The sequence below is a fragment of the Bombyx mandarina genome, chromosome 21 (assembly GCF_030267445.1).
Source record: "Bombyx mandarina strain Sakado chromosome 21, ASM3026744v2".
NCBI classification, from domain to species: domain Eukaryota; kingdom Metazoa; phylum Arthropoda; class Insecta; order Lepidoptera; family Bombycidae; genus Bombyx; species Bombyx mandarina.
This window is the reverse complement of record NC_143227.1, coordinates 4,546,803-4,559,157: the sequence shown is the minus strand read 5'-3', so window position 1 is coordinate 4,559,157 and position 12,355 is coordinate 4,546,803. Positions and strand designations below refer to the sequence as shown.

Genomic DNA, 12,355 nt, shown 5'->3' with positions numbered 1-12,355 from the left:
GGCACTCTATACTGTATAATAATATACCATAGTTCGCATTTGAAGGGCACGATAACCGCTATTGTAGCATCTTTGAGAGTTCGATATCATATTATAGATCGATAGTTCGCCTGCTCACCAGCACTAATGAAATCTTAAATTAATTCAGTTAAACATAATATTGATAACGATGTACCTTAAAAACATACTATGTACCTATTATTAAAATAGAGGGTTTTCATATTGACGAAAATTAATTTCGTATAATTACCGCAGACTATGAGTGCCGATTTTGGAACAAAACTAATACTGCTATTGTGAACAAATTTGGCATCTAATTTCCGCTGAAGTATGAAACCCTACTTTGTCAATCAAATACAGATACGAGAGGAAGGAGCAAATTTCAACCCAAACATAATTGTAATTTTATTGCGAAGTCGACGGAGATCATTTCGCATGTTCATCGTAATACAGTTTCGTCACTTTCGTGGAATAACTGACACCTAAACACGACTCTCACTGCTGTGAGCTATAACAATTCACGGGAAACCAATGAATGATACATCACGCAACTGTTCCTAGAAATATGTTGTAAAGCGATACCGGTCGATATTTTTTTTTATAAAATGCGCTAGTAGTTATATTATACTAACCGAGATTATTTTACAATTTACATAGCATTTAATCGCTGATCTAAAATATAAAGATACAAATGTTTTACTCGCTTTTTTACATTTAAATCTTAAGTTAGATTAAATAGCTTTAATTGTTCCTAATCCTCAGCTTATTAATTGATGCAGGCCTCTCACACCTGAAGGACTTACGCGAGTCTGCCCATCTTTTCTGCGCGGCTTGGTCTTCGCGGTGGACCAAAGCCGCGTCATCATCGTGAAGATAGGACCGGACCTATCGCTACCAACCGTTATGGCTACGATGCTCGACAGCGACAAATCCTGGCAGGCGATATCGTGGAAGGAGGTGGCGAAGTGGGAGCGCTCTTCTTCCCTCTCGGCGCCGTGCCGCCAACGCCGAGCCGGGGATCGTAGGAGGACGTTCGTCCAGCTCAATCCACTGTGCGAAGGCAGCCTCCTCCTGGTATTGGTCACACGGCGACCTATGCCACACGCTACCGTCACTAGCGTGCTGGCACCAGGAGGATAGGAAGACACGGCGGCGGCTGCGGTTCGTAGTGCGATTCACGTTGCCATCGTCGCCAGACGTACTGTGTAAGAGCAATCCGGTCGGCGGTGTGCCGTGTTCCGACCCAGTAGGCTGGTTCTAACCCAGCGAGGTATCCCGGAACATCAGCAGCACTACCGTCCAGACGGCCTGAGGTGTCGCGGTACCGCAAAAACCGGTGTTATTTGATGTCGACCATCATTTCGTCCCTCGGTCGGGCGAGCTAGCGGTGGCGCCACGAGCCTGGTTATAGTGTTAACCACAAGAACCCTCTCTCACCCTTACTCTGTCCGGATTCTGAGCCCGGGCGGAGATCGGATGTGGGGTGAGAGAATGCAAGGGGAGTCGTTTGCTGGGTAGGGCCCTAAAACATACTTGGGTCGCAGTCCACTCCCAACATCTACGGACCGTCAAGACACACATACCCCACGCGCCTCAAGACGGGTAGCCTTATGTATGTGGTTCAACACCTGGCCTCAAAAAAACTATTACAATTATTTGTCGTCCAGATAGCATCTCCTACTTTTTTTATATTATTTGTTTCATTTTTTAACTTATCAGCATCTTCCTATTTCGTGGCTGCCATTCCATTATGGTTTACATCCAAATTATGGTTTACGTCCAAATTACTTCCTCTTTACATGTGACCAGCCCATAAGTGTAGGATCGCCGTTATACAATATAACTGAGACTTCGCATTCGCGTTGTAATGCCTATGGGTTTCGCTAAATATTTAACACCATACGGACCGTGATTTTTTTTACGTGCCTACGCTATAAAAACAAAAAAGTCGAATTGATTCCATTCGCGAAAACTTGCGATTTGCAGAGAGTCAATACTTTCTTTACGTAGAGTAAATTTGCACCATTACAAAATCTAAATTTGAGATACAAGAGAAGAATTCGTGACTGTTGTAAAGATATTATAACAAGGGTAAGAAAGTGACACAGTGCATTTTTTTTTTTTGCATCAAGTCGTAATATTTTATTTTTCGTTTTATAAATTAAGCTTGCCTGTTGTTTGACAAGTTTCATGGTTGTAAACCCATTGTTTATAATTCGCCAACAAAACCTAATATGTACTTTTGTTCATTTGAAAAACCTTTTGAAAGGGCGTTGTCCTTATCCTAAGTCTGCGTGTCATATGACCCTATTCGCTAGGTCTTAAATTACAAAAGAATTTTAATTACAATAGAATGAAAAAATAATTCCTGTTTCGTAACCAGAATACCCCGGAAATCTCCAGAAAAGATAAAAAATCTTGTTGCAACTGATATGATTAACATTGTATTATTAAGCACTGAAACAAAGGTACAAACACAAACAATCGCTACTAATTCTTTTTTAATCTTATTAATCCTTTATCATGGTAACTTTTTTTTTTCCTGACTATTCGCTGGTAGCCTAAGGGGCTATTCCTATTTCTCGCGAACGGATAGGTGAGCTCACGGATTCAACCTGGGAGAATTTGCTAACACTTACCGTAGCAAGAGCAGTGCTTCGCAGAATCTATCACCGGATCGGAATCGCGACCCACTGAGAAGATCCGACAAAAAACCCAATGGGCTGTGTCTATAAGTTAGTTCGTGGACGGTGACCGGTGTTTGAAGAGCTTAAAAGTACCGAGAGTGGGGGAATACGTTGACATGTCTGGGGCAACGTCGGCTTTGCGTTGCCCCGTCACCTGGGTCGGATATAGGGTGTTCACGACACAGACTTGCCTAGTGTGAGCACCACTAGAGTGAGGATGTTCCAACTATATTGGTTTTATAAGAAATTATTTTGTATTGCACTGCACTTTTACCACAAAAACTAACCGGATAATTTCGATATTTCACGAAACTTGTTTTAATAAAATCTTAAAAATATTTAAAGATACGTTGGCTTTGTTGTTTTGAAAATCCTGTACACAGAATGAGTAAGCGGCGGACGAGAGCGTTGCACCGTACGGATCCGAGCATCCGGTCCAAATCAAAGCCATACAACCCACTTAACTTTATAATTTATAATCATGACCCACCATTGAGTGTTTGATTGACTTTAAATCAAAAGTAAGTATGACGGTACAGAGGCCGAAACATATACGGTTTAGCATTTGAATTGATATTTCTAATTTATAATATTTTTATAGCGATATTACTAGCCAAGAAACAAAGTGTCAAATCTCAATAATGCAATACAAATGAGGATTCGACTTCGTGTCTGAAGGTGGAAGGCTGCATTTCCATTGTGACATCTATAGGCCAATGGCTAAGACTTAATTCCGACTGGTGTCCTATGAAATAAAGGGGGTAATCACTTTTCCTGTTCTTTGTTCATTTTATGCATCTGTCGGTAGTTACACATAAAGTAAAATGAGAGTTGTTGTGACTTACTCCTAGTCATTGATTGCAATTAACTTAACCTGAGCCGTGAGTTCATATGCCAATTAAACTAATATATACTACAAAAGTATCATGATCTAGACATGGCAAATAAAAATGATTTATAACACAAGTCACACAGTGTTTAAAAGAGCTATCGTCTAGATATTGAAGTCTACATTCAAAGACCAGAAATCTGTTAACTTTTTACTGTCTTTAAAGGTAAGTATACAGTCCACCAAGTACTTATTGTGGTTATTGGAGCCTATAGACATCACAGTGCCATGCAGTACTGTAACCCATCTAGACACATAAGATTGAAGTCGTTAATGTCTTGCTCAAGAGCTGCCTTATCCTTCAAATCAGAACTCATTATTGCTTTGCAGCAGAATTCAATTCCTCCAACTGGTTCCAGCGACACAATGAATCTGTTGCATTCTACTGAACTCTTTATTCTTAATTTATAATAGTCCTCAAAAAAGGCAGGCGGGTGGTACTATAGCAAAAATGAGACAACAGGATCTTCTCAAAACAAATTTTCTTGAGCTCTTAAAGAAAACCACGTGACCAACTATCTATCTTTCAGCCCATAGACATCCACTGCTGGACATAGGCCTCCCCCTAGTCTCACCATAATGACCGGTCTTTTGCTGCCTGCATCCAGTGGATTCTGGGAACCTCAACAGATTGTCAGTTCACCTTGTCTTCCGTCTTGACCAGCTATGTGAAGTTTTAATCAGCTATACTGTGAGATCAATATTTGAGCTTTGATATGAGTATTCCTGTAGAACTATTTACAGCTTACATTGCAGATTCACAAATATGAACTACCTATCCAAAGCAAAGCCTAGTGTAATAAATGATAAACACTCATGACAAATGTTCTTCAAATACAATTATTGTCAATAGACAATTAATATTGACATGAGAACTTTAAAACAGCTTAGTTTAGATTTCAATATAAGTAAGCTTTTTGTCATTTGGAATTTCGTTTTATGAATTTTTAATTAATATTTGATCACTTAGTACACAGTAAAAAAAATCCTGCTATAGCGATTATTAATGTAATTTACCATTAAAATTTACAAAGTGTAAAGAGCACATTGTGTAGGTGAAAATTAATGACATCAATTTAGCTTTTTTTAGGATTTTTATGTTGTAGAAAAATGGCAGCGAGTTCAATATGAGATTTGTATTTCAGTATTGAAATAACATTGTTTTTGACTTTTTAAATACATACTACAAGCACTAGCGTTTAAGCAATTGTTCATTGCAATCAATGATTGCTTTTTATAAAATAAAAAAACTTTTTTTATCATGTAAAATACTTAACATGTTTAATATATAATTTCACTAGCACACAACGCCTATAAGGATAGTAGTACACATTTCTTCTTTAAAAACGCAACAGGGACGGAAATAGGAGGGGTCGTATCATACACTATTTAATAATGTGATCTACTTCCTTTCGATATAAATCTTTGACCAATCTAATACGAATGCATGTAGTAAATTTACTTGTATTTAATATTCGCTCATCGTAGTCAAGTTATACCTACATGGTTAGGGATCAGAAACATTTGAGAAATCAAAACAAACATTGATGACATGGTAAACCGAGCAATTTTTCAATTTCATTCAATTAAAATTAGCTATTTCATCATACAATGTGTCTCGCGCACGCTGGTTATATCTACAAGACTGTATATATCCCAAACATATATGATTAACAAATGTAACTTTAATTTAACATCAATATACTCACCAGCTCTTGTTCTGGTGACAGCGCCACCGCCATCTTAACTATCAACTGATTTTTTTTGTGACGTCAACTACTAGAGATACACATTGAATCAAAGAAGATGGTCACAGAGTGACGAAAATGATTTTTTTTATAAATTTTAAAACACTGGTTTAAATACAGTTTAAATTGGAAGAGAGTGTATGTACTGTTTATTTTCATCAACATTTTTCATAGATAAAAATTTTTCATTAAAATTAAAATAAGACTTGACCTAAAGGTCTTAGTTACCAGGTCATAAAATCCCTTAAAAAATACCTACTGACAGAATAACATTACCTATCCGCTGAATATTTTAATATTGTTTAATATCCTCTGCTTATTACTAGCAATTTTAATAATGTCCACACGGTGGTAAGTATTTCATTAACGATTATTTGTATTTACACGCTTCGGCCAAAGTTAACACTGTAGTCTTTCTCAGGTACCCCATTTATCAAAGAGGAAACCCACAACTTCGAGTATTTTTGCCGAATTTTTGGATGAAATTAGTACGACCACATCCAAAACAACTGCCTAACATCGTGCATTTCCATTGTTCCATGGAAATGACTAAATATGACATTAAAAATTATTTAGAAAAAATTTATGAAGTACCCGTTGTGGATGTGAGGACCAAAATAAATATGGGGAAATTTAAAAAAGATGTTGTCAAAGGTTATGTTATTAAAGAAGATGATGTCAAAGTTGCCTTTGTCACATTAGTAAGTAACATTACCTAATATGCATTTTACATGAACTCAAACGAACTGGCCACAGTAGATTATTTGAATTTGATTTTATGAAGCACTTTGTGATTTTACTGCACAATAATTAGTTATTAGCATAAGTTTATTGTTCAATAAGCCATTTAAAAAAAACAATACTTAGTAATGTCAAAAAAATATGTATAGCTTGTGGCCAGACAAAGGCAGATGTATTCAAGTACACACATTGCTTTCTGAAAGCAGACTCTGACTATCTTGTAGCTGCTGTCTCACAAGTTTTGTACTAATTTGCACTTTGAGTATAGTTGACTTGAATTTGATGGAAAGAAAACCAAAGTTACGTTATATTTTACAGCCAAAGACTATGACATTTAAGTATCCAGACCTATTTGAGAAAAGTATTAATGAGGAAGAGGAACATGCGAAATCATTAGATGAATCAAAGAAGAATTTCAGAAAGTACATAGATCATAATAAAAGTAGACCTGATATACCCAGCTGGTTTTCAATCTAATTGTTTATAAATACTAATTTTTATTAGTCCAACTAGAACCAATTAAGGTTTAACTGTATTTTATTAGGAATAAATAGACTATGAAATAATTGCTCTTAAATTTTTATTGAAACAGATTTTTATAATCACCCTAGAAATACAGAATAACAATAATAATAACTAAATAACTGGGAACAATCATCTGGCCCCAATTTAAGATTCGCTATGTTTATAGATCATAAACAACTAGAGAAAGAGCAAACAAACCTGTTCATCACAAGAATGGTTGCGCAATGTGGGAACTGAATCCACAATCCTCAGTGCAAGTCAGGGGCTCTAACTACTACACCACGAGTCAGTCTCTTGAACTAAAGTATGAGCTCTTAAAGAGATAATAAAGTTCTACTTTAACAAATTTACTCAATATTTTTTGCTAGTTATTATTTCACAAACAATGAACATTTATTATAATCTATACTGATCTAAAACAAAAAAGTTTTTTAACATAAAAACTTTGTTTTAAATATAATATACATTCACAGAATAAACTCTGTACTAAAAATCTAAATAATGTTTTGGCCATTTAAAACTCAATTTTAAATGTCCAAAACTAAAATTACCCATCATTAATTTTAATTATCTATACTATAATTAAAACTTTGTTGAAATGATTTGTTTTTGGTGTAAACCAGTGGTCAATAACATGTGGTTCTCTGCGAAATGTTTAGGCACTAAATATTACTAATTATCTTTAAGATATTGCCTTGTAAAATGTAAACAAATTGCCAAGTAAACAAGCTCGACTATAAAAATATATTATTATAATAATATATTTTTATAGTCGAATAAACTCTGAAGAGAATAAACTCTGTACTAAAGATCTAAATAATGTTTTGGCCATTTAAAACTCAATTTTAAATGTCCAAAACTAAAATTACCCATCATTAATTTTAATTATCTATACTATAATTAAAACTTTGTTGAAATGATTTGTTTTTGGTGTAAACCAGTGGTCAATAACATGTGGTTCTGCGAAATGTTTAGGCACTAAATATTACTAATTATCTTTAAGATATTGCCTTGTAAAATGTAAACAAATTGCCAAGTAAACAAGCTCGACTATAAAAATATATTATTATGTTAAAAAAATTGCTCTTTGAATAAATTTCAATTATTTGTTAACTATAGGTACTTAGTTGGCTCTTTTGGTTGACAAGGTTGCCGACCACTGATCTAAACTAATATAAATGAATGGACTACACAAAAAATATTGTAACTATAATATAGATGTGTCTTCATCAAAAATTAAGTACATAAGAAATTGTTATAGAAACTTGTTGCAGTTAAGATTGTCCTGTTTTATATTCATCCAGGAATACAGATGAATGGCATTTTGGACATTCTGAAATGTCTAACAGAAAGGTCACCTGCAATAAAATTGTGGATTAATTTTTCCTAGCGATGACATTTACATAGAAAAGGGTATGCTACGAAATTAAATATTAACAATCAATTTATTGCTTTCGGTATAAATGACAATTCATGCAAAAATCCTGTTTTTGTGTAGTAACCCACTCACTAATTTTGGTATATGACCCACCTTAAGACATGGAGAAGGCAGCACAAAGTTGGAATATTGTTATTAAGGTTTTTCCAAAAACCAATTCGTTTTGTGAGGTTTGGGTGTATTAGCAAATTTACTTTTATTCATGTTGTCATCAAAGGTTGATGCGCTTACGGCCCATCTAAAGGCAAGTAATCAACTTTGGCTCAGAGTACCAGCAATGCAAGGTGCAGCCTGCTGCACTCAGGATTGCTTTAAAAACCTTATGTGAAGAAAGGCTTATTAAAGTGTTCTGAGGGGATTTGTTTTCAAAGCCAGGTGAACCCTGCTCAAGTAGTGAGTGGCCCTAAGGCACAGAGATCGTCTCAAACATAGAGGTTCCCAAATACATTGTTGCGACAGAAACAGACAGTACAGGGCTACCGTAACTCTTGGAGATATCGTTTAACACGAGTTTAAAATATAAACAATGCTCACTCGAGGATGTTGCTGGCATTTCAATCGAATACGTCCGTTGCAATAGAAACCACAAGAACGACAAAACACAGTTGCCTTCTCTCTGTTACATGAACATTTTTTAGAATAAGCGTCAGTTACTTCTGGTACTCCACGACCTATACGATTTGCCATCTTTTTTCTTACTGAACCAGCTGCTGCAGCCACTATTGGAGTTGTTTTTTCCATTTTTAAATTACAAATTTAATTAGACTGCTCGGGAAAATAAACTTTTCTTCTTTAAAGACGGCGACCAATAACTTCAATTCCTTTATTCTATTAGATTTTTGAATAAGTAGGTATTTCTTAGTATACTATCTATGGTAGGTACTGTAGGTAGGTAGGTACATAGTAACTCAAAAGCTATGAACGGTTTTTTCATTTTTCTCATTTGGCGGGTAGTAGGTAAGGGTTGGTATTGTAAGAGCTACTCTTGTTCATAGACAACAAGGGTGAGTCCTTAATAAGTTGTTTGTAGTTTATCTCCGTGGTCCAATTTTTAGAAGGACCCCGTGTAATGGTGTACTTATTTTACAACTTAATATTTTTGTCCGCGGCCTACTAGTGAGTTTTTTGAGCATCCGAAGGAGCTCTTGCCGCAATTAAATTTTAACGTGTATATATAGTAGAATATGACCAGTATCATAATTTTCTAAGATATTGTTTTTATTTACTTAACGAGAACATGATTTGATGCGATTTAAAATTTCTTTTTTTATCAGATTGTACATGCATGTACATAAGACACTCATAAAGAGGCTTACCAACGCTGTACTTTTACACTAAATCACGTTCAGCTACATCCGGCATCATAACCTTTAACCTACGCTGACATCAAAAATAGCATACACCTCTTAACTTTTTGGGTTAGATTACAATAACTGGAGTTGGTGGGGCTGACGACCCGTAGAGCTAGGAACTGTCCAACGGCCAGGGCAATGGCGCTGTTATACGAGTTTCTGTCCGAAATCCAGGATGCTGATGTATTTGCCGATAGTTTGGGAATACTTTATTCCTAAATAATTTTATTTTTAGCATAATATTATGATAGTACTTAATAATTTCAATAATGTTTTTGTGTTAACGAGTCAGGCATTTTGGTGAAAGCAGTAAGCCTGACTTTGTATTGAACAAATTGTATGAGAACATTCAACAACGACTGAACCTGCGCTGCCCGCATCCGACACATTCCTGCGACCTTCAACATGTCGTTGGTCCACCTTGTGGAAAGCTTACTCACGCTTTGACTTCCGGTGCGCGGTCGCCAGTCGAGAGCACTTTTGGTCCCAGCGGCCATCTGTTCTGCGAGCAATGTGCCCTTTCAAAGATGCCAAACCATAAATATTTGTAATAAATATGTTGTAGTTATAGTTGAAAAAACGTAAATCGTCGAAATATAGGAAATAAAAGAAGTAAAGTCACGCGAATGGTTTTCGTGTTCCCGACAATAAATACTTACTCCTTTATACATTACAGCTACCTTTATTTTTATGTACAATTAAATATAAAGCAGAAATGACAGGATCTCTAAAAGTGAACTTGTACTACAATAAGTGTATCCAGTATACTATTTAAGATAATTTATTCCTTCCAAGAAGGAAATTTATCTTTGATTTTATAAATTTATACCTGCTTCTCATCATCAACGAAGTCAGCGACCTGTTTAAAAAAATGTTTTTTAAGCGGTGAGCTGAACTCCCTGAAAATATTCCGCGCGGACTCACAAGAGTCATACCACGAGTAATTACGCAAATTTATGATTTTGCGGGTTTCACTTTTATTACACGATGTTATTCCTTCATCGTGGAAGTCAATCGTGAGCATTTGTTGAGTGCGTAATTCATTAGAAAAATTAGTACCCGCCTGGGATTCGAACACAGGTGCATAGCTCAACACGAATGCACCGGACGTCTTATCCTTTAGGCCACGACGACTTCAATTTTATATGATATTTTACTCCTTGTCTTGATATAAGGAGAATGGTGTGCGAACTAGCCTATAAACACAACCCACTGAGTTTCTCGCCGGATCTTCTCAGCGGGTCGCGATTCCCATCTGGCGCTTAATACTTCACAGCACCGCTCTTGCTAGAACCACTATTAGTATGCTCTCTCAGGTTGAACCATCTGAGCTCACCTACTAGACATAGCATAGCTGAATAGCCCCTTAGGCTACCAGCGAATAGTTTGGGGGGAAAAAGAGAAGAATGCAATTCAGTTTCGATTTCGATTACACAGACGTACAGAGGAAGGATCGATTTTAGAAAATCGAATATCGCATGATTTTGAAAGTTCGATCTTTCCATTCATTTCAATTTTGATCATAGGATAAACACTAATTTACTCAGTGTGACCATATGTGGCAGGATCCTGCCATTTTGGCAAGATTGGACTCTTATTTTAGCTTCTGGCATGATCGGCAAACGTTTTATAAAACCTGGCAGTTTTTGGTAGTATTGGGATAAAGAAAATAAATTTCCTCGCAACTCAATAAAATGTAAAAAATGATAACCCTGAAGATACTTCGTGAGCATGTAGGGGATTTCCCTATACTTCTCGTGGTATGTTCGTATCACATTCAATTAACAATTTTAAAGCTTTGCTCAGAAAGTTGATAATCTTGAAACAAGTATACATAAACACAAGCTTACGGTTTATATTTCAATTTAATCAGTAATAGAGACATACTTATAGATAGATTCGATTTAGATTTTAAGGTGATAGTATCTTGTTAGTGATATTTCTTGGGCGATACTTATTATTTTTGGTGGTGGTGACGAAGATATGAAGGGGCGAATAGAGCGGAGTGGGAACAAGATCCTTTACTTTTATCGTGGATCTGCAAAGCTAAAGATGATCCAGAAGTAGCCTTTTGTAATGCCTGTAACTGCAAATTAGTAACCCATCTGTCCCCTATACCTACGTAAGTGATTAATTAGAATCTGGTGGTAGCAGTAATTCAAATTGTGCTCTAAGTGTTGACAACTTTAGCGGTGCTATCAGGAAAATACGGAATTCCAGTGGGCATTTAAAATACATAAATATTGCAAATTCCGCAAAGGCTATGTTTACCAATGTCTAACGCTGCATGCGAAAGAATATTCTATCAAATAAATTTAATTAAAACAAAAACGCACATCAGATTTATAAACAAACTTATAGCGTCTATCTTGCATGCTAAACAAGATATTGATGAGCATGACGATTGCATTGCATTTAAACTAATTAAAGATATGTTATAACTGCATGTGTGTTTCTACTTTTATTATATTAATGTAATCATGACCACACATACATGTCAAGTCTTTCAATCATATACATATTATATTATAGTTTCTTCATTTTCAAAGTCTACTACAGCTCAGCTGAACTGTGGACTACCAACCCACACCGTGAAACGGAGTTCTTCTGACAAGTCGTAAGACAACATGTGACTACACAGCTTACATTTCTCACATAAACACATAACTAATACTCAAAAACCATCAATATACTTCAAATATTGTTCATTTTAGAGTAATTTTGCACATTGTTAGAAAATAAAGGTGCATAGTACAATATCCCTTTTAAGCTCCCGCCAAAAACTCCAGTATTTTTACTTTTTTTGGTTTATTACCACGAATAATAAAGTTGGCCTTAATTAGGCGTTTTTACTACAAACTTTGGCAGGTTTTTAACTAAAGTAACGCATGATCTATAGTTAAGAGATGGTCACACTGAATCTACTACCCATAGATTAAACACATAATATTTGAGACTAGTACCGTACCTACAAT

General features: G+C 35.7%; 2 protein-coding genes and 1 non-coding gene across 3 annotated transcripts in view; 1 reads left to right on the top strand and 2 right to left on the bottom strand.

Moving 5' to 3' along the window:
* Positions 1-5,385, bottom strand: part of Ptpmeg2 (Protein tyrosine phosphatase Meg2) — a 56,996-nt gene extending 51,611 nt beyond the window's left edge. The window contains exon 1 of the mRNA XM_028187921.2: positions 5,286-5,385. Within this exon, the coding sequence (XP_028043722.2) occupies positions 5,286-5,318 (33 nt within the window). The 5' untranslated portion in view covers positions 5,319-5,385. The remainder of the gene's footprint in view (positions 1-5,285) is intronic.
* Positions 5,386-5,520: 135 nt separating this feature from the next.
* mRpL23 (mitochondrial ribosomal protein L23) lies at positions 5,521-6,631 on the top strand. Its single transcript, XM_028187733.2, has 3 exons — positions 5,521-5,675; positions 5,746-6,025; positions 6,384-6,631. Exons 1-3 carry the CDS (start codon positions 5,662-5,664, stop codon positions 6,540-6,542), a joined length of 453 nt encoding a protein of 150 aa, XP_028043534.1. The 5' UTR covers positions 5,521-5,661; the 3' UTR covers positions 6,543-6,631.
* Positions 6,632-9,201, bottom strand: LOC114253001 (uncharacterized). The gene is made up of 2 exons (XR_016324922.1): positions 8,563-9,201; positions 6,632-7,948 (listed from the first exon to the last, which is right to left on the bottom strand). It is a non-coding gene; the product is annotated as an uncharacterized LOC114253001 (transcript).
* Positions 9,202-12,355: the final 3,154 nt, after the last annotated feature.

Excerpts from the sequence above, each read along its gene's own strand:
- mRpL23 (XM_028187733.2), top strand. Across the intron at positions 6,026-6,383 it reads AAGTTGCCTTTGTCACATTA|CCAAAGACTATGACATTTAA; the intron begins GTAAGTAACATT and ends TATATTTTACAG.